At 54.6% G+C, this 21,671-nt stretch overlaps 1 protein-coding gene across 1 annotated transcript; it reads right to left on the minus strand.

Annotated features, from left to right (window-relative positions):
- Positions 1–230: 230 nt before the first annotated feature.
- On the minus strand, positions 231–15,809 carry WSCD2 (WSC domain containing 2). The gene is made up of 8 exons (XM_069871007.1): positions 15,340–15,809; positions 10,189–10,303; positions 9,082–9,266; positions 8,152–8,273; positions 7,085–7,259; positions 5,989–6,153; positions 3,518–3,718; positions 231–1,001 (listed from the first exon to the last, which is right to left on the minus strand). The coding sequence occupies exons 1-8, from the start codon at positions 15,713–15,715 to the stop codon at positions 649–651; spliced, it is 1,692 nt and encodes a 563-aa protein (XP_069727108.1). The 5' UTR covers positions 15,716–15,809; the 3' UTR covers positions 231–648.
- Positions 15,810–21,671: the final 5,862 nt, after the last annotated feature.

The raw sequence follows: 21,671 nt of genomic DNA on the forward strand, positions 1-21,671 counted from the left end.
CCCAGGGCTGGAGCAGCAACATTGCCCGAGACTGTGACTGGGGGTGCCAGCCTCACCCCAGGGAGCCCCCCCATCTCCAGGGCCAGGGAGGGTCCCTGCAGAGCCAAGGGATGGTGCATGGGGGACACAGCCTCCTTTGGAGACACTGTCTTCCCAGCACAGCTCCCCTCCAACTGGGATCCAGGGGAGCATCACCCACACGGTGCCACCCGCCCTGGTTTCTCCTCCCATGGGAAAGCTGACAAGCTCCAGGGCTGGCCAAGGAGTGAGGGGAGTATGGGGATCCTAGGGGAGCTCGACTCCTGTGGCACCACCAGCACTGGGGGATGCGTCAGGCACGGCACAGGCACAAATATCCCACTGGATTCTTCAGGAGGGCTCCGGCAGCTGAAACGGGAGCGGGGCAGAGCAGGAACCCCGGCATCCTCGCAGCGGTGCCACCATGCCCAGGTCTGCATCAGCACGGGCCAAGCAAGCTCAGCGATGACTGGGGACCGTTCGTTGCTCATGCAGGGGGTTGATTCACAGAGAAGAGCAGCAGATGGAGAGTTAAAAGAAAAGCCACCCACTGGGTGGAAGTAGGCAGAGGCCGGGAGGACCGAGCCTCTCCTCGCCGCGCAGGGTCAGGTCCCCCCGCCGTCATCACCATCATCTCGGGTAGTAGTCGTCCGGGACCCCCGACAGATTGCGGAGTTTCAAGGCCGTGTCCACTGTTTTGATGTAGCCGCTGATCATCTTCCTCATCTCGGGGGTGTAGGGGTCGTACTCCAATTTCCTCAAGCCGGAGCGCTTGAAGTTGCCGTCCTTCTGCCCCTCGACGCAGAGCAGCCTGTCCTCGCAGGCGGTGATGCCCAGCAGCCCCACCATCCGCTGCAGCTGGACAAAGAGGTCCCGCTTCAGGTCCTCGAAGTGCACCACCAGCACCTTCTTGCCGTAGCGCAGCCAGTCAAGCGTGTGGGTCGCCCACCACGGAGCGTAATTTGCCACGAATTCCGGCCACTCTGGATGGAGCAGAGGACACGGTTAGTGGGTGACGCTCCCCACCCGCAACCCCCAGCCCAGCGCCACCGCCTGCGCTCCCTGCTGAAATCTTTCCATTATCCTTCTCGCTAATTGATCTTCCTATAAAAATCAAGTCATAAAGAAGGGATAACGAAACATCAATAATAAGCCTCAACTCTTCTGGCAGTGCCGTACACATCCATCTCATGATGAATAAAAGCTCTGGGTATCTGCCTCTTCCTTTTGTCCTCCCCCCAGAAACTGATGCTTGATTAATAGCTTAACTGTATTTAATTCCCCAAAGAATCATTAAACACAGTATCTGATTCATTAAACAGATACAGGACAATTCACCTTGCGTAATCATATCACATAAAACTTTGCTTTGGAACTGCTCCAGGGATATTGTAAAATTAATGTCATGGAACCAAACAGGGGTTTCACGGCGCCCGTGGACTCCGTAGGCTCCACGCGGGGCTGAGAACGGGGTGGGAGAAGGAAAATCCTCCCCAGTGCCAGCAGCTGCGAGCCAAGCTGGGGAGAGGGAATGGGTTTTTTTTTCCTCCAGTTTGCCTCAAAATTAGTTCCAGGGAGAAGGGGCCAGTTTGGAGAGCTGGGCTGCAGGGAAGGCTGGGCATCTGTCATAATTACTCACCTTTAATCACTTCTGGTTTGTCCTCTGTTTTATTTAAATTCCAAACATGGCACGAACAAACTGCCTGTTGAGCATTTGCTTCCCACACCGGTGGGAGGGCAGGGTGGGTGCTGATGGTCCTGCAGGCTCCAAGCCCCATGGGCTTAGCCCCCACACAGGGTCAACAAAACCGGGGTCTCCAACTGCTCCCTGGTGCCAAACCACGGCCCTTGACAACCTCCCAGCCCCATTAAAGTCCTCAAGTGATGGAAAATCACCGTCTTTCTGGGAGAGTTGTTCCAATTGTTAATTAACCCGACAATTAACCCATCAGCTAATTATACCATACATCCTCTGGGAAGAATTTGGTGACGTGTTTTGGCGTGCACCTTAGTTGGACCGAGCTGGGGTGGATGGAAGGGTCCCCTTTGCCTGGTCCCCCCCCTTCCCTCATGGACACGAGGTGTGGGACACGCGTGGGGTGGGTGGGACTGGCAAAGCTCGGAGGGTTCCCACGGTGCTGGGGCTCCAGCGAGGGGATTGTCCAGCGTTCCCAGTCCTGGCTGTATCTGCAGTTGAAAATCGTGCTTTGCGCTGCAGCAGATGGGGATAAAATCCAGCAAGAGGCTCGTACCCCACCACAGCAGGGGTGCTGCCAGCCAGGGGTGATGCCAGCCCATGGAAAAAAGCCACGGAGGAAGCAGAGGGGCATTTCTCCTCCCTGCTTTTATGGGATGGGGATGGAAAGAGCAGGGCTGGGCCATCTCCGGCGCTGCAAGCACGTGGTGATAACGAAATCCAGGCACATAACAGCAACAACAGCAAAAGCTCCCCTTAAATAAACTCTGAATTAAGGGTAGCAGATGTTCAATCAAGCTAAATATTTTAACTCTTTCCAATGAAGTCAATTCCACAACAGCAATTTGTAAATTGCTATAATTAACAAGCCACCACAAAACGCCTTAGGCATGGGAAAGGTAGCGTCTCCGGAGCAGCTGGGGACACAGAAATGACACCCTGCTTGGCCACAGGGACGGGCAGGTGGCTGCTACCACTCCTGCTGCTGGCACCAGGGAGAAGGAGAGCACGAAAAGTGGCAGGGGGCTCCCCCCAGGCACTGCCCTGAGCATCACCCAGGTCCTCTGCCTCTGCCCTGGGGAAGGACAGACAACCAGGCCTTGGGAAGATCTTTCTGCTAATTAGAAACTCAGCTTTGGTGGCAGCATGGGGATGCTGCTGGCCGACACCACCACGTGCGCCCACCAAGTGATGGATGAATCATAGAATCAATCACCAGGTTGGAAAAGACCCATCGGATCACCGAGTCCAACCATTCCTATCAATCACTAAACCATGGGGAGATGTCTGATGGATCCTGCTATATCTTAACCTCTCCACCGGCCCAGCCAGCTGCCTTTCACCTCGAAGAGCTGCTCAAGGGGCAGAATTAGAGTCCTTGGGCTCACCCAACATATTTCCTCCCTGCCGGCACCAGGTTGCGGTTGGAATCGTGCACCCAGGCACTGCTACCTCTCTGTTGCTGCTTCCCTTGGGACACAACACAGCACCAAATAGCTGAGCATCTCCACTTCCTTATCGCATCTCAACCCATCCCATCCCATCCCAACCCAACCCATCCCATCGCATCCCATCAAGAAGCCCTCAGCCATGCCAGGTAGATGCTGTGGGTCATGCTGGTTGCAAGCCCAGGAGATGCCCCACCAGCAAGGGGACCACAAAGGAGAAGCACAGCCCAGGTTTCCCCCATGGAGACCACACTTGGGCTTTAACAACAGCTTCGTAGCTCCAGCAGATGTGCTGGATCTCACCCACCAGGGTTCCCTGGGAGCCAGGCAGAGGCAGCCAAGCCCACCTGCCTACCTTTGCCCTTCCAGTGGGCGTGAGCCGCGAAGCCGATGTGCCCCCCGTATTTGCGGTTGAACTCAGCCATCAGAGCTTTGTAGGGGTTTCGGATGAGCAGGATGGCCGAATCGAAGGATTCGATCTCCTTCTGGCCACTCTCGTGGGTTTTGATACAAATTGTCCTCCCGCTTCGCCAGTGGTCCCTCTCGCCCTTGAACCCTGAGAGAAGAGAGCAAGTGGGTGTCTGAGAAACAGCTGGTGACAGTGGTAATAAAAATAATAAAAGGAATTGGAGAAAGGGGATGACAGGGAAATATCAGGTTGCAAAAGGCAGTTGGATAAAATTAGTTGAGGCTTGGAGTAGAAGCTGCATCCTTCTCCCAGATGGAAATAATTTATTAGTCTGAGTTATGAGTCAAGCCATGACGTAAAATCATGTACAAGAGGGTGGGGAGCAGGCACAGGACCAAGCAGGGCTGTCTCCTTCACAGCCTTTTCTCAGTGAGGTCTGCAGCAGCCTGATGCTGCACAGCCCAGCACATCGGCATTAATTAACTGCATCCTGCAATAAAGTACCTTATACTGATATTGGTAGGGTCAATAACGCAATTTTATAGCTATAATCTCCCTGGCCACAGCATTTACACCCTCCCAATAAATTAAGAATGGTAAAAAAAGCCCCATGCTTGTGGGGCTGCGGATGAGCCCAAGGGCTGCAGTGATGCTGTGGGGGTCCGGAGCGGAGACCTTCATCCCCCACGCGCCCTGCACGGAGTATGGAAGCTGAGCCTGGCATCCCTCCCATCCCCTTGGCACTCTCTGTCCCTGCAAAGCCCAACCTGAACTACCTGGGAACGGTGTGTCGGTGGCAGAGACGAGCTGAGGGGGAAGATAAGCTGTAAGTAGCTGTATTACATCAATTATAGACGTGTAATTTGCTTTCAGCAGCCACGCTGCGCGACGCAGGGACGTGATGGCTAATCTGCCAGTTGCCTGGATACCTCTGGGCCCTCCGACGCGCTCAGCCTGGAATAAACACTAAGCCTGCGCTCGGTCCCACGAGAAAAACCTCACCAAGGCTTTTACAGGGGGATGCTCCCCTCTGGGGGATGCTCGGTGCTGGCTGCACCCCGTGTCGGTGCCAGCACCGGGGGTTGATGCACTCCAGGCTCCCTAACTCATCGGAAAGAGTCTACATCTCTGACCAGCCGAACTGAGCAAATCTCAAAGAAATGGGCATCAGAAATGTGCTGGGCAAGCAGGGATTTAGGGGTGTCCTGCGTGCAGACCTCACCCTCTGTGCAGGTACCCTGGGTCCAGACCCCACCGGCTATGTGGGTACCTCAGCTCCTTCCCAGCCACCACCAAAGAGGAAGGGAAGATTTCCTCTCAGAGCCACAAAAGGGGAAGGAAAAGCAGGAAAAACCTCCACCATTTATGGATAAAATGATTGTAAATGGCTATAATGGGGGAACTGGTCCTTTGCCCCCTCCAGCAACATGGTGGGTTATAGAGAGGAGCTGGCTTCTGCCTGAAAAACCTTCATGTCTGCTTCAAGCTTTATTTTTTTGCTTGAAACTTATCCTCGCTGCTTAATTCAGGGTCTCCAAAGCCCCTGTGCCACCAGCTCTGGCACCGCTAAGAGGGGCACAACGCTGCTGCTTTGCCCTGGAGCGCACAACAAGTGGGAATAACAGTATCCCTTCCTCATTAAATATTTACTGGGCAACTATCTGTGTCACCCAGGCGGGGAAGATGGATCTCTACCAAATCCTTCTGCCCGAGGAAAACAGGCAAATGAGATCAGCTCCCTCCTCCATCCACCCCATGAGCTCATCAGAGCTTTTTTGCACTGTGAATATTCATTAATTTGGGTATTGGTTTTCCACGGGTGCCCTGATGTGTTGCTATTTTTATCTGCAGCTAGTCAGAAGCACATGGAGACATTCGTCCTCCAGGATACAGGTGCCACCAGCACCACCCACTCCCAAATCCTGAAGGTTGGAGGCTGCCCCTCCTCACCACACAGCTGTGACTTTCTTTTGCTTCTCACTTAATGCATCCCTGGACAAGAATGAAAGCACTTGAACATCAGCTCCTGGTGAAACCTGATCAAAAAACCCACCATCCTTTTCTTGGTGCAAAACTTGCAGGATTTGCCTTGTTTGTCAGGACTGGGGTCACCCTGGTTAATTCTCAAGATGATTCAAACCCCCATGGTGGGTCAAACCATGGTGGAGAAACCCCAATTCTGCTTCAAATTGGTCCTTGCCAAGGTTGATGGGCAGCAAGGGGAGGTTACAGGCAGGGCACACATGGTGTTGGGTCCCTCTTATGCCTTTTGAATCAGGACACATCAAGCCCAAACCATCCCACCGAGCTACATCGATGGTACCTGGCTCTGCCCACCCCTGCCTGCAGACCCAAGGGGTGGCACCAGAACCTTCCCAGGTGGGACCAGCACATCCCCAGCAACAAATCCCACTCACCTTTGTTGTAGAGAGACCCATCGAAGTAGTAGCTACCGGTGTAGAAGCCGGTGGCCAGCTCGATCAGGTGGCGTGCCCAGGTGTTGCCGGCACCGGGGAAGCTGGCCAGGGCCACGAGCTGCTTGGCACGGGTCGGGAGAAACCTCCTGTCCATGCAGCGATTGTCTGCAGCGAGAACCCAACGAGGTACGTCAGGCTGTGACACAGTAATACACCTTTCCTAGAGATATCTCGCTTCCTTACGGCTTGCTGCTGTCTGCCAGGAAGGTGCTGGGGGAGGGTGTACAGAGGGAGAGACTGAGGCACACCCTAAAGAGTCCTAAACACCCCAAAAACTCCTAAGAAGAGGGCAGGAGGCGCTCTGCCGTTTCCAGCTGTCTGATGAGGAGAGAGCAAGAAACTAAGAATCATAGAATCACCAGGTTGGAAAAGACCCATCGGATCATCGAGTCCAACCATTCCTATCAATCACTAACCCATGTCCCTCAGCGCCTCATCCACCCGTCCCTTAAACCCCTCCAGGGAAGGTGACTCAACCCCCTCCCTGGGCAGCCTCTGCCAGGGACCAATGACCCTTTCCATGAAAAATTTTTTCATCAAGCTCTTTTCCACTAACAGGTTTCCCCTCACCATGTGCTTCCCTGTCCATGTTTGTCCCTTCCTCCTGGGGGACAGGAGCCCTCTCCCTGCAGCCCCCAGTGGGATTTCTGCCTGGTCACAGCTATTTTCCCCCATATTTTGCTTTGGATCCTGTCCCCCCCAGGGCTGGCAAAGCTCTGGCTCGCCAGTACCACCATCAAACAGGGACAAACGCCATCAAGGAGGGATCGTGCCAGAGGCAGATGGCAAACTGCTCTCTCCTGCAGCTGAGTCAGGCAGTAATTAAAGCTGTTTGTTCAGGGGAGGATTGATTTCCCAAGAAATCAAAATAAATGGTAATTTTTAATGACAGCCAAATAGATGCTGCAAGCTCACGCTCGCTTTCTGCTGGTATCCCCTAAAATGAGCTGGAAAACCAGTGCTGGCAGCTGCTCTGGAGTGGTCCCTGCCCGTCCCCTGCCCCGCAGCAGGCAGGGCGAGCCTGGCTCCTGCTCACCTTGCACTTGGGTCTGGTAGACCAGGAGGTATTCGGCGGAGCCGCAGCTCTCAAACTCCTCACCGGCGCATTTCTGGGCGCAGAGCTGCTCGTCCTCGCGCTCGTGCAGGGTGAAGAGGGTGGTGGGGAAGCCGCAGTGGCAGGTGGTGCCGGCCAGGGCTGACAGTGGGTACTCCTGTGGGGTGAGTGGGTGGTGGGAGGGCAGCCAGCAGCACCAGCTCTCGCTGTAAACCCTTCCTCTGGATGCTTTGCAGCATCCTTCCAGCTGGCTGCAGCTTCCCTCCAGCCCATTGTAGCTCCTTGCAAACCCCCAAACCCCAACTTTTCCTGCATGGCTGAGCTCCCTGCCCTCCTAGGCAGCAAAGCAGCCAGGTGCTTGTGCTCCCAGCAGAGCCACGACATGTCATTTATGAGTTTGCCACCCACACCGAGGTTACTAAGCCATCGGGCAGCTCCACTGCCCACAGGCAGCCTCGCTGGCATTTCCAAGCCTGGAGTTATGAGGCCCATTTGGCAGCTGACAGGTGATTTACTGCCAGGCTGCTGCAGTGCCGGGTTAATCGAGGGGCTCTGGTTATTTACACCTCCCAGCCCCGGCTCTCCGGGCAGCGATGGGAAAGCGGAACCTGCGTCGGAGCCACCACTCACATTTAAGTGCTGTGATGTGTTTTAGCACATCCTCTACTGGGGAGGCCACCAAGGCAGGAAAAGACAGTCCCCACCTGCAGGTTTTTCTCTCCCTCAGCCTGATAATTTATCTAATTTTAATTAATAAATACTCCAGCAATGCCCACTGCCAGCCTGCTTATAGGCAGCACGCCCAGGATCAAACTGCACTGCAGCATCCCTGAACCAGGGTGCAACAAAGCCATGGGGACAAAGCCATGGGGAGCTGCAACCCAGTCCCTCCCTGTGGCAGAGACAACAGCATCCAATATGATCCTTTGTAGTTTGGATATACATCATCATCACATGAGATCAGATTAAAATTTACCCAGTGTGACGCTTTCTGATGATGAAGATTTAGGTGATTTAAGTTTTCAACGTGCACTCTCCCTCCCCGGTACCTTCTCAGTGCAGAAGTCCACGCACTTGTCCACCGACATGTTCAGCATCAGCTGGCTGACGGGCAGGGCGATGGAGACGTTGTCCGGCCGGCGGAAACACCCTCGGAATATCGCACTGCCGTCTGCGAGGAGAGAGAGGCCACAGCGGTGCTGGGAGCGACACCACCCTGCCTACCCCTCTGCCTGCCCTGGTGTCCCCATCCCCAACCCTGTTCCTCTCCAGACACCCATGGGCACAGCAGCTGCTTCTCTCCAGCTCTCGTCCCCCTCCATCTGCTAACGAGCAGCTGCGTATGGCGCAAAGTCAGAGCAAAAGCCCCAGCAGCAAAGTCAGGGTTATTTCTTCCTCCTTTTTTTTATCAGCTTGGTAATCCCAGGCTGCAGGAGGGATGGAGCCAGCGAGTAGAGCAGGGTCTGGCCCCATCTCCCCGGGAACCGGTGCCCCAAGGGGTCCCAACCGCGTCCTCCTCCACCACTGCAGCAGCCCAGGCGCCTCTTCAGGGCAGCCGCTCCAGAGGGTGCCTGGTGGTGGGAGCTCCAAATGCTCACCACCCTCTTCCCCATTTCTTGGGGGCTGAAGGAAGAAAAGCAGCAGATGTAGGTAATTAGAGTGCTGCCTAATTGGGAGCCAAATGAGTGCTTCTGACAGGAGCACCCTCGGCTCTTTCTGGAGCTCCCACGCATCCTTTCTCCCACAGCCAGCTCCGCTGGCAGCACTCATTGGATACAATAGCAGTCCTGCTTGGCTACTGGGAACTGGTCTTCATCCAAAGTCCCCAGAAATATCCTGAATTCCCAGCAAGATCCTTGGGGCTTCCCACTCCACCCACCCCGCTGGTGGATCCTGGCAGTTCACAGGAGCAGAAGTAGCCCGAGCAGGGAGCCGAACAGCTCTCAAGCCACAACCTGGCACCAACGCTGCCAACTTACACCTCCTGGCAGACTCCTGGGCCAGCTCCAGGCGGTAGATGGAGAGGCGGTTGATGCCACCGCAGATGTTGCTCCTCTCCCCCTTGCACTCCATGTTGCACTCCGACTCGCTGGCGTTCGACGCCTGAATCTTGTGCCCGCAGTAGCACTCGGCACCAAATTCCAGCCCTGCATAGAGGTAGCCCCTGGGGAGAGGGAGACGGAGGTGCTCAGCATGTCCCTGAGCATTCCCCTGGCTCCAGACGTGGTTTTGCAGGAGCATCCCTGCTGCAGCCAGCTCACACCCAGCACTGGAAGCATCCCTTCCTCCCAAAGATGCTTGCAAGTGCCAGCAGAGCTGGAAAACCTCTGGAGAGGGGCAGTGCCTGGATCAGCAAGTCACCCCGAGGGGCTGCTGGAACTGGGGGGACGCTCTGGCGTGGAGCAGCCTGCGTGGGCACCACCAGGGATGTTGGCTTGACTCATGGCACATGTTTTTCACGATGAGCATCCTGCTGAGGTGGATGAACCCTGCATAGGGGACGTGCCGCTGCCCCAGTGATCGGCGATGACCCCTTGCAGCATCATTCCCAGGTGCCACGGGATGAGAAATAGATGGGCTTAGGCTCAGGGGGAGTTTGGATGGAGCAAACCATCTGCAATACCGCACAGACCATGTTTAGGGCACAGGCTTTGTGTAATGCTGGAGAAAGGAGAAAACTTCCCTAGCAAGGGTTCCACACGTCTGCAAGCTGCTCATGGATGCGTTTTGACTGCTGGGAAGGCCTGAGGAGGGTGTTTTGGTGGGGGACAGCACTTTGGTAGGGCCACCCCTGGGTGTTTGGAAAAGCTCAAGGCTCCCCCCAGCATCAAATCAGAGCCCTGACACCTCCCTGCCCCATATGAGGATTCAGTCCATCACCCCCTCATGACCTTTTTCTGGAGAGGGAAACTGGGGTCCTGGGAAACATCAGTGAATTAAAAAAAAATTGGTAATTACATAAAGCTAAAGAAAAAAGAAGGAAAGTGGGAGGAAGGGAAGCAGCCAGGGCAGGGAACTGTGACAGCAGAGAAGCGCTGGCGGTGTGCGGGGATTGATGAAGACACGGTGCCCGTCTCCTGCCCTACCGTTCAGCACAGTTGTCCTGGCAACGGAAGACGGTCATCTTCTTGTAGTCGAAGAAGGACACCCCACGCAGCGTTCGACGGCGAGTGTTGTCCACGTAGCAGCCGATGTATCTTGCTGGGGATGGGGAAAGAGGAGAGGGGGCTAAGAACCAGCCGGGGCTGAGCTCAGCGAGTTCTCAGCCCCACTTCTGATTATTCCCCAAGCAGTGATGTGCAGCAACACGCCCTGTTTGCTTTAGAAACACGCGTTGAGGGTATAACGTGCACCTCTGCAAATGCTGCAAGGAAAGAGGGGTAAAGCCTAGAAATATCCACTATGAATAGAAAGGATGCTATGGCTCTGCTTCTCCTCTCCATCCTCTTCATTCCCATCGGCTTCAAGGCTGAGCAAAGTGGCTTCAAAGTGATGAGTTGACATTGTAAAACAACCCATCCCTGTCGCTGTGCCCTGCCAGGAACACAGAGATGGGTAGGAAGGAGGAAAACAGTTTAAAGCAAGTTTTCCTCAGCCAGCAGCACATTTTCCCCAGCCCCAGGCATTGATGCAGGAGAATATTTGCCCAGCACTAACATTTGGCAAAGTAAAGGCTGATGCTTGTGCTGAGAGCAAATGAAGATGCCAGTAGACAGGGAATAGAGCAGAATAAATAGTTACGATGAAATCATTTGTTTGACAAATGTAGCCTTCCCCAAGAACCTGAAAACAAACAGCCATCTCCTCGCCTGCCTGGCTGTTACGATGCTCTGTGTGGGCTGTGGGCTCTTGTTAGGGGCAAGCTGGTCCACGACCTATCCCCAGCACCCACCCTGGCCCTTCTCAGTCTCCTCACCCTCATTAGTGCCCTAATTAGTGCCCTGCTCCTGCTCCCACCTGGACATTTGCTGCAGGGAAGATGCATTGCTGCCGACGCAGGGATGCTCAGCATCCTCACTGCCACTGCTGCCCAAGGACAGCAGGGTTTTTAGGAGCTGGTGGGATCAGTCATCCAGTAATCAGTTAATGAGGTGTCTGTTAATGTGTTCTGGTAGATGATGTGCAAGTTGGTCACCCGGTGGGTGTGTGCCAGGGAGAGGGGAGGGCAGCCCGGGGGACCAGTGGCCAGTCTTACCAGCCCACGGGCAATGGAAGAGCTGGCTTGGAATCCCAAACCAGCCTGGTTCAACTCGCTCCCTGTTTCAGGTGTCCACTCTCAATGAAGATAACAATAATCTTTCACTTTTCATTATCCTGAAATATCTGCCCCGCTCTCAGAGCATCTTCTGCAGGACGCTGGAGGGATTCTGAGCCTGTGCAGTGGCCACTGGCCTCTGGCTTTGAGCTGCTTCTGAACTGCTAGCAGAGTCCCAGCAAGGGAAGAGAAAAGGAGAGGCTCCTGTCCCTTCAGGGCCACTGGATGCCGAGCCAAGGAGCTGTGTTTCACAGCACCAAACAGCCCTCCAGCTGTGCCACCCAGGGGCTTTGGGAAAACACTGGGACATGTAGCAGCACAGGGCAGGGCAGGAGCAGAGGTGAGGTCTGATCAACAGTGAAGCCAGGGCTCCAAGTGCATCTTCCCATACATGGTTCCCACCTCGTGTCTCTCATTCCATCTCCACGTCTCCATCACACACCAAATTACCCCTCCAATAACACACCATCTCCATACAGAATCATTAAGGTTCAAAAAGCCCTCGATGCTCATACAAACCATCAGCCCAACACCACCGTGCTGACTAAACCATGTCCTGAAGTGCCACATCTACATGTTTTTTTAACCCCTCCAGGGAAGGAGACTCCACTATTGCCCTAGGCAGCTTGTTCCAATGCTCAACGCATACCAGTCCAATTCCAAACCACACTCTGGATTAATACTTCTCACCTCCTGCTTGCATCTTGCATCTGTTAGAGGGGTCTCTGAACCAAGTCCACGTGTCCACCCCCTCGATGGTGTCCCCCACACATGGACCCCCAACCCTCCCCACCAGAGAACCCACCAGCACCTCAAACTGACTTCCCCAAACCAGGCAGGAGGAAGGTGGAGGAGAAAGACTGAGAGAAACGTGCCCAAAAACTTTAACCACCAGAGCCATAACTCATTGCTCCCAATTCCTCTTAGCACAACGTGGCATTTCCGCAGTGCTGGGCAGGTTTCTGCAGGTCAGCTGGCTTGGGTCGTGACAGATCTAATCGGTGCAGGATTACTCCAGTCGTTTGCACAGAGCCCGTGACTGATGTGCATTACCTTCAATCCATTGCTCTTGACATATGCAGGCGACAACTTATTAGGAAGGCAACTGGAATAATTAGGGTGATACGAGGACAATAAGCGAAGGAGGAGAGAGAAGGGGAAAAGGTTGAAAGGCACACGGCCAGGTTAAGCACAGCTTGCAGGAGGGTGCTGAGCAGCAAAGAGGGGACCTGAGGATGCAGCTCTTGCAGGACCAAGAGGAATTTGGGAGCACGTTGGAAACGTGCATGAACAGACACACAGATCCTATCGCCATCTCATTAAATTCCCCAAATGTCTCACCCTTCCAGGAGGCAGGCTGGTCACTGGGGCTCATCAGCATTGTAAATTCATGTTTAATATCTTATTGTAGAGCTTAATATAAAGCTCTGTCTTCCAGAGAGAGCACGTGTGCACAAACCTCTTTGGCACTGGGATTCCAGTGGGGGGCAGGCACTGGGTGCAAGCAGGGCACCCCTGGGCGATGCTCCCGCGCTCGGGGGACCCTTCTCAGGGCTGCAATCTGTTTGAGTCAGAGCCACTAAACCAAAGCTGGTTTTAGGAGCAGTATTCCCTCTGGAACGATTTTGTGCGGCAGAGCCTCTACAGCTGCCCTGTTCAACTGACCCCTGCTCCATCACCACCACCAGTGACATCTTCCAGAGGAGCATCAGGAGCTTTGGAGAGGAGCAGGGAGCGAGGCAGGTGGCAGCTCCCTCCCCTGAGGCTCCACCAGCCCTGCAGGCACGCTGAGCTCAGGGGATTTCTCCATCTGGAAAATTTCTCCACACCATCCTGCTCAGGAGCTGGCGAGGTGCTTGTGCAGCAGCATCACACCCCTCCAGCTGCCAGGTCTGCCGCTAACTACTGCCCATGCCGACCCTTCTCGTGGAGATTAACATATTCTCAGACCCCCTATGAGCAGCTAAAGCCACCGATGTCCCGTCCCAGCATCCCTTTCCCATCCCTTGCAGCCCCCGCGGTGCCCAGGCAGAGGGAGGCAGCGGCCCCGGGAGAGGTTAATCGTGGTGGACACGCTGCATATGGCCAAGGACAGGAGCGCTGCTTGGGGTTTTCATGGTGACTGACAGCTTGGGTTTGCAAACCATCTGGTGAGGATTTGCTAAACGTCAATTCGCATTAATGGAGCATCACAGCCACGCGCGCCTCCGAAACGCTCCCGGAGACCCTTCTGCATGGGGGCATGGTGGGAAAACCTCCTTTCATCTCATTTGAGCATGAGGAAAGCCCTGAAGTGCCACAAGCCATTTTTCCTCCCACTTCCAACCCCGGACCATGCATCCTCCCTGGAGTGAACGTGAACACAGAGCTGCCGCAGGGCTGCTGGCTGGAGAGGAGTCCCTCACACCCAGGAGCAGCTGCGGTGAGAGGGACCAAGCCTGGCTCAGCCAGTTCACCCCCAGTTCACCACAGGGTTAGGGGTTCCTGCTTCTCCCCAAGCCACAGCCCCTGCTCCACCAAGGGTCCGGGGAGCGATTGCTGGGATGCTCAGGGATGTACACGTGCTCCCCCGGGGCAGCTCCAGAGCAAGCCCAGCCTTGGGCACAGGCTTGCTCATGCAAAACAGCCTTCATAGGATCATAGAATCATAGAATCACCAGGTTGGAAAAGACCCAGTGGATCATCGAGTCCAACCATTCCTATCATGGGCACTGGGCTTCAGACACGCTTCCCCACACCTGAGATTTTGTCCATCCAGGGGTTCAGGTGAAGGGAGAAAGCAGCAACAGGTAGAGGAGCCCAGCAGCATCCCAACAACTCTCCAGCAGCAGTTCCTGCTCTTGATTCCCTCCTGAGTTTCCTCACCCAATGCTGCATCTTCTGCCCTGAACGCCGAGGCATCCATCATGCCACGACTGGAGCGATACGCTGCATTGCTCCTTCTCAACAATTTATTAACAACAAGAAATCGTAACGGCTTTCGCAGCAGCTGAAGGCACGAAATGCTCCATCACCGAGGGGCTGCAGAGCCGGTGGAGAGGGGACACAGGGTGCATTTGGGTGAGGTTTGCTGTCACTGGGTGCTCCTGGGGGCCAGGGAGGGAGGTGATGAGCTGAACATGATTCTATACGATTCTATGAATAACCCCCGAGATGCAAAAGCGCTGACGGGCAGCTCTCAGCCACCCAGACTCCGAGCGCGCACGCAACTCTGCATACAGCTGCCTTCAGGATAAATGGATGACATTTTAAAAATCAATGAGAGCTACTACGTTCGCTTAGCCTTGTTCATTAATAACGCTCCTACTTGACAACACATCACACACCCCAGGCAGCAGGCAGGCAAGGATCTCCTGACTTGAAAAGCCAAACCCCAGCCCTGCCTGCACTTCAGCGCCTGGAAGGCGACCGCAGCCAGTCCCTGCCTGAACCTCAGTGATGTAAACGACAGGAGATGAGCAAATCTGGTTTTAACACTCACTGGAGCCAAGAGAATTAATGCTGAATGTGGCCCATGGATGAAGGGTGGGATGAAGAGAGGTTGCAGCCCTTGTGAGCTGCTTCTCCCCAGCTGGCACCCCCAGAAGCGTCTGTCCCAGCAGGGCGCAACTCAGAGCTTGACGATGAGCAAGTGGGAAAGAATGAAAATGGGAAAATGGAAGTAGAGAACTGGTGCTTGGGGAGGGAAAGAGGAAGGAAAAAAGGGAGGAGAAGATGTTCCTGAGAACATCCTTGGGACCAGTGGTCTCTAAAGCGGGGGTGCACGAGGCAGACTCTTGGGGCGTGGGAAGAAAATCCCAGTGCTTGAATAGAACATGCACATGATTTACAAATAAATAAATAAATACACATCGACTGAGGACACACGCTCAGAAATTTGTTCTTGGTGGGAATGCACAACCAAACCAGCTCAGATACCACTGCCTCGCAGCACAAGACTTTCCCTATTCCCTTTTCAGACATGTGCATCCCCAGCCCTTACCTCTGTCCTCCTCCTTCTCGCGGCCGCTCCTGCCCCTGAGTGTCCGGCTCCGGGTGCTGCCGTAGTCTCCAGCTTTGCCCCTTTCTGCTGGCTCCTTGGAGGTGTTTTTGAAGCGGGGTCTGTGCCGTCGTCCCCCCTCCGGCATCGCTGCCATCGCCTTGAAGCCGCGGCTCAGCTGCATCACGCCCAGGTAGGGCAGCCCTGGCCCCTCGCCGGCCCCGGGGCTCCGCTGGCTCCCGGTCACCGTGGGCTCCCCGGTGAAGCCCGAGTGCAGGAAAACCAAGCTGCCGGCTGCCAGGTAGAGAGCCAGCAGCGTGAAGAAACGCACGGGTTTTCGCCGAAAATATCGTTGGAGTTTTACCAAGAACTTGGCCATAGCGTCTTCATCCCTTCCCCGGCAGCCGCGGGGGAGCTGCTCTCCGGCCCCAGGGATGCTCCAGAGGGGAATTTGCCCACCCCGGGCTGGAAGAGGCTCCTGGGGTGTCCCAAAGGAGCAGGTGGGTTGCCCTGAAAGCACAGCGGGGGCTGCAGAGAGAGCCCGTACAAAGCTAATGCCCAACCCTAAAAAGTCCAGGAGGGCACAGGGGTTTTCTCCAGCGGTGGCCGTCACCGCCGTCCCCAGTTTATTCTTCTCTAGGCAAAGTCCCTCGGCCGTGCCCCCGCGACTCTGCTGATGGAGGGATCATGTTAAGGAAATCGAGGGTTTGAAGGTGATTTGAAAGCCGATCAGCTGACGCAGCTCTTCTCGCTCGCCTTTCTGCTGGGCGGCCCCGGCTCTCTCTAGCATCTCTCTAATGGAAACGGCACCGTTGCCCTTTCAGACAAAGAATGAAAAGTCCCTGGACGCGTCTTGGGGCCTGAAATGCTGACTGAGACCCTTTGTCTAGCGAAGCCTCATTCATCTCACTCCCAGGGCAAGAAATCTCCACCTGCAAGTCAAAGAGAAAGGCACACTTAGGAAAGCATCCCAAGATGTGGGGGGATCACAGTCCCCATCACCTTTTGAGGTGCGTAGGGATGGCCAAGGCTGTCCTTCACCTTTCAGCCCCGCAGAGGGGCAGTTCAACCTCCTCCTGGTAGCTCAGCCTCCCACCAGCACAAGGATGCAGGACGGGCAGGAGATGCTGGTGTGGTGGGAATGATGCTGGCTGTCAGCAGCCTGGGGTTAGGGACAGGGATGTGGGAGCAGGTCCTGACTCCAGAGCTGCTCCAGTACCTGGACACCCTGCCAAGCTGGGATGCCCCAAGGGAGCTCGTCATCCCCACATCATCCCCAGTGTGGCTTTCCCAGGTAACCCTGTGGGGCTGTGCCCACAATAAGGCTTTTTAAAACATCAAGGCAAGGGCATCCTCCGATCTCCAGCCAGAACTGGGGGGCTGATCATCCCCGACGCACCCTGCAAGCTGGGGTGGACAGGGCTACCCGGAGCCACCCCTGGCAGCTCAGCGTGGGGCTCACCTGAGCCCAGGGAAGGGACGTTCCCCTTCATCCACTCCAGAGGTTTTTCCCTCAAGGAGATTTCGCCCCTCCAACCCCCCCAGCTACGAAGGATTCAATCCTGCTCGGGATGAAGCCACACGAGGTTGCGTGGGAAATGCCACTGCCAGTGGTGTGAGGGACAGCCCCGTGCTCAGGGTACTCTCCCTGTCACAGACCCATCTTCTTTTAGGAAAGGAGAAGAAAATAAATGGAAAGACAAAGTGCCATTAGTTTAATGGCCTTTATGTTCCTGCCATCTGTCTTCAGTTGATTAAATAAAAAATATTGGCGGAACATATGGCATGAATTATACATAAATATTTTAATTTGAGTTCCCAGAGTGGTTATTTGAATACCTCTGGCTCCGCCAGGTGAACTTTTATGGAGTTCAGGGCTGGGTAGGCTGCCCAGGGTGGGTCACTGGCAGAGCACAAGCTCCTCGGGATCCCTCAAACCACCCCCTTCCCCAGCCACATTTGTGGCTGAGTAGACTCAGAGGAGAAGCTGAGCAAGAAGACTGCATGAAATTTGGGATTTTGCACATGCAGGCTCCTCTGTGGTGGGAGAAAGGTGCAGGCAGCACCTGAGGCAGCCAGGGCAGGTGGCGTGGCCCCCGCTGCGGTGGGTGAGCATCGTCCCACCTGGCCGTCGCACCAACCCATCGGTGCTTGGCCACCCTCCCGCGCTCCCTGGCCGGTGGCCAGCGAGGAAGAGCTGTGGGAGCTCACGGCTTCTCCTCTCGCGCCGGCACACGCTGCTCTTCTGCGCTTCCACCCACCTTCCTGGGGCTTTGTGCAGGTGCTGAATACGGGGAGGTTTGAGATGCTGCTGGGGTGCAAAGAGGACACCTCCAGGGCTGCCCCCAGCATCCCTGCTCCTGCCTGTGCTCCTTCCCTTCTCGCTCAGTCCTGCCAAGCTACAGCAAGGAAGCACGGCATATAAAGAAGGGGCTTAAATTACTATCATTAAGCCATCTGGAGCTCATCCTTCTCCATCATGAACCGTGGAGTCGCAGGTCAATTACTGCACATTTGCATATATTCCATTAATGCTTCTGCTAATTGTCTGAAGGAGATAATGTGCTCGGCTTACGGCTCCCTGGCTGGCTACAGTTTACAAACAGCGAGTGCAGCGAACGGAGCAGACGGTGACGCTCCCTGTGTCGGCAGAGGTTTGGGACATCGAGGGGCTGACTGAGAAGCTGATGCAGGGGGGTAACTGGGGGCTCCCACCCTGCTGGTGGCCATCCAGGATGGGAGATGCCCTGAGCCTGCAGCACGTCCCAGAAGGCCTGTTTTATTTAACTAAGTTGAGTTAAACAACTTTAACTCCACTTTTAAATATTACTACCCTTGCTATTGAGCTACCAAGGACTGCAAACTCCCCTGAACATCCCAGACCCCTGCCCAGGGGATGCTGATCCAACCCAGGGAGCCCCATGGCTGGAAAATTCCCCCTGGCTGGCAGCATTGGGGCATCTCTCCCTGCACCCAGAGCCAAAGCACGGCGGAGCAGATCAGGAGTGTTTCCCAGGCACTTTGCACCGTTACAAGCAGGCAGTGGGTCCATCTGAGATGGGGGAATAGCAAGGGCTGGTTCCTTGCCTACCTCCATCACCACACTCCTGCCAAGAGCCAAAAATCCTCATCCCAGCAGTGGGATGCCTGGCTGAGCATCCCCCTGCGCCCGCCCCACCTCCCTCTTAAGAGGCAGCAGTACCAAGGCTTGTAGAAAACAGGAGAGCTCTGCCCCACAGGTCTCGGGCTCTACAATTACTTGATGCAGAGCTGAGAAAATCCTTATTAATTTGAAAGGTTCATCTTCCCCCCTGAGTGGAGCCAGCGTGCTGGGAGGTGGGCACGGATCCCCGAGGGGCTCTGCTGAGAAGCACAAGCATCTCCGTGACCACTGGTGACCAGCATGAATGAAGCGCCAATAAATTATACATTTGGGTCTTGTCTCCAAATTGCTCTGCAATTATTGAGCACCAAGGTTCAGTTGCCTTCAAGCACCACCTCACATCTGACCACAGCAAAACACGCTGAAGGGCTCACGTGGTTCCCTCCACACAGGAGAACAATCAGCCCATTAAAAACAGCAAATTAACGAACACAAGAGTTCCATTAGGAAGAGAAGGCGACCGAAATATCCAATTTCATCACATCATTAGCATTTCTTATCAGAGAGACAGGGAAAGAATAGGGCTTTAAAACACAGAGGGATGCGATGGAGTCTAATGACCACAACATGGCATGGTGCCTGGGGGCCCTGTCCAGGCACGGGGCAGCGATGTAGGCACTAACCTTGGTCCCACACCACGGGGCAGCCCCACCTTGGGGGTGAGCACAGTCCTGCACCCTCCTGCTGAGCAACATGTGGTGCACAGTGCAGGTTCTCCCCAAAATGCTGCTGCTGAGACCTGGAAATGCAGCCGTGTCCAGGACCTGGTGCACAGCATGCAGGACCCCACGCGTGGTGTGCAAGGACACAGCACACACGATGCTCCCTGCACCTGCCGTCACTCAAAAGCTCCCTGTGTTGGTGTGGGGACCAGATGCCTTCTCAGAAAGCCCTGTGTCCATCCATCCCCACCTTGGGCTCTGCAGTGTGCTGGCTGCTGCCACTGAAGAGCAGCTCCTGCAGCTTCACAGCCTCCCCGGTGCAAAGAGCAGGTGATGGCACCAGCCAGTGACACCAGCATAAACCCCTAGAGACACCAGGTTGGCTCCCATTGAGCCTTTCAGCCTCCATCCCTAGGAGCATCCTGAGGTGGGAGCGTGGCATTGCTCTCTGAGCAGAAGTTGGGCAGCTCAAGCTCCCAGGCACATCTCCCTCTGCCATCCTCAGCTCCGTGAGAATGGATTTTCAGGCTTCCTCATTCTTTAAAACAGAGGCAGCAAATGTGATGCATCAGGCTGAATTTAAATACCATTACTGCTGGGAACAAAACTGAGCTAAACTGGGCCATCGGAAACTGAGGCTTCCATCACAGCAGGGCACGTCTGGACCATCAAACTCATCTCCCCTGGAGCACCCAGGACACAACGTCTGCTTCTTCCAGGGGTGAGCCGAGCACACCAAGCAGTCAGCTGCCTTTAAACTGAAGCCAAGTTTATTTATTCAGCTGCTCGCTGCCTTAATTTTGCTGAGAAACATGTCTGTGTGTCCCCTCCACTGGGAGGGGGGAGCAGGAAAGGTTGGTGTGTGCTTAAAAACAGCTGATGAGGCAGCTTTTGGGCATTGCAGCCAGCAGTGGCTGCTCCATCCCTGTCCAGAGAAGCTGCTCGTCCCACCAAGGCTGGCACCTCTTCCTCCATAATGAGATATTCCCCAGGTATGTGCTTTCCTGGGGATCTTTTAAACCCCTCCTGTAGGCCAAACCACCAAGATATGCAAAGGAAAAACCTCTTATTTAGGATTTATCGGCCTGATTTGTAAACCCAGAGCAGGACTTGCCCATCTGCTGATAGATTTTTGTGCAGGATTTCCAAGCATATTGAAGGGTTTGTAAACCTTCCTCCTCACTAGGAACAAACGGAGGGGTTTAGACTAAAATTAGGCAGCTGACTTGCTCACTTATGGGCAAAAACTGGGTTTTAAATAGTCTGAAGAAGATTTATTGGTGGTCTCAGGACTTGCCTAGGGCGAGTGGAAACCACAGCCACCAGCCCAGCTGGGCACAGGGCACCAAGCTCAGGAAATATCACAGATCTCAGAGGGCCAGTTCTGCCTCAGACTAATTGATGCCCTCCAGAAATGGGGCTGTGCTAATTGAACAGCCTCCTATTAGCACTCCCTCTGCTCTCCAGAGGATGAAAACCCGCCGTGCACCAACCCTGTTTCTGCAAGGTCTGAGTTATAAATAAATGCCAGGGCTACGGGCTGGATCCTGCCTCGGGTTATTCCAATGCACCAAGAATGACCAACCAGCGCTCTGAGAGAAGCCCAGAGCCTGCAGCACATCCCAGAAGTCCTATTTTATTTAACTAAGTTGAGCTAAGCAACTTTAACCTCACTTTTAAATATTACAACCTTTGCTGTTGAGCTACCAAGGGCTGCGAACGCCCCAGACCCCTGCCCAGGGGATGCTGATCCCTGCCCAGACCCCACAGACACCAGATGGGGCTCCCAAGATGAGTCCAAACCAGGGTACAGCAGGGTTTTGCAGCCCCTGAAAGCAAAGAAATGCAGTTGCCTTCAGCCCAGTGATTTCCAGGTCGTCCCACAGAGCTCTGCTCCTTCCCCCACGTATCTTGCTTTACAATGGCCCAAGCAGAGCCATAAAGGGGTTTTTTTTTGCTTCACGCTCTATTCCTCCACATGCAATTACATCAAAGCCCGTTCCAGCCTCCTGTAGGATGAATTCCCTTTGCAAGTGTGAAAGCGGCTCATAAAGAAAAATGTTTTAAGCTATGAATCACTTAAAAAGCGCAAGCCACGACGCCGAAGGCAGAGAAGGAAATTGCTGTGTATTCCAGAGATTTAGGCAGGCAGAGAATACTGGGGAAGCGGTGGGATGATTTAAATGAGCCGGCACAGCAGAGATGCTGCAGCCGTCCTACCTGGTAACCAATCCCAGCTACCAAAATGCATCCCATAGTACAGCATTATTATTTTTTTTTAATCATCTGCAACAACCCTAAGTGTGTGTGCTGACTCTCTCCATCAGCATTATCCCATCTGCTGGTACCCGGTTCCTTTTCACAGGGCTGGAGTGTGTTTGGGGAAGGAGTGGGGAGCTCCCTCGTTTGCTATGATAGCTAATTGCATTCGGAGAGCAACACATGGAGAGGGTGGTGGGGAGCAGGCAGGATCCAACACTCTTCTCAGCAATAGAAACAACCAACCAGCA

Source organism: Phaenicophaeus curvirostris, chromosome 17 (genome assembly GCF_032191515.1).
Source record: "Phaenicophaeus curvirostris isolate KB17595 chromosome 17, BPBGC_Pcur_1.0, whole genome shotgun sequence".
Taxonomy (NCBI): domain Eukaryota; kingdom Metazoa; phylum Chordata; class Aves; order Cuculiformes; family Cuculidae; genus Phaenicophaeus; species Phaenicophaeus curvirostris.

Excerpts from the sequence above, each read along its gene's own strand:
- WSCD2 (XM_069871007.1), bottom strand. The coding sequence starts at position 15,715 with ATGGCCAAGTTCTTGGTAAAACTCCAACGATATTTTCGGCGAAAACCC. Across the intron at positions 7,260-8,151 it reads TGGACTTCTGCACTGAGAAG|GAGTACCCACTGTCAGCCCT; the intron begins GTACCGGGGAGG and ends CTCACCCCACAG. Across the intron at positions 3,719-5,988 it reads TGGGTCTCTCTACAACAAAG|GGTTCAAGGGCGAGAGGGAC; the intron begins GTGAGTGGGATT and ends CTCTTCTCTCAG.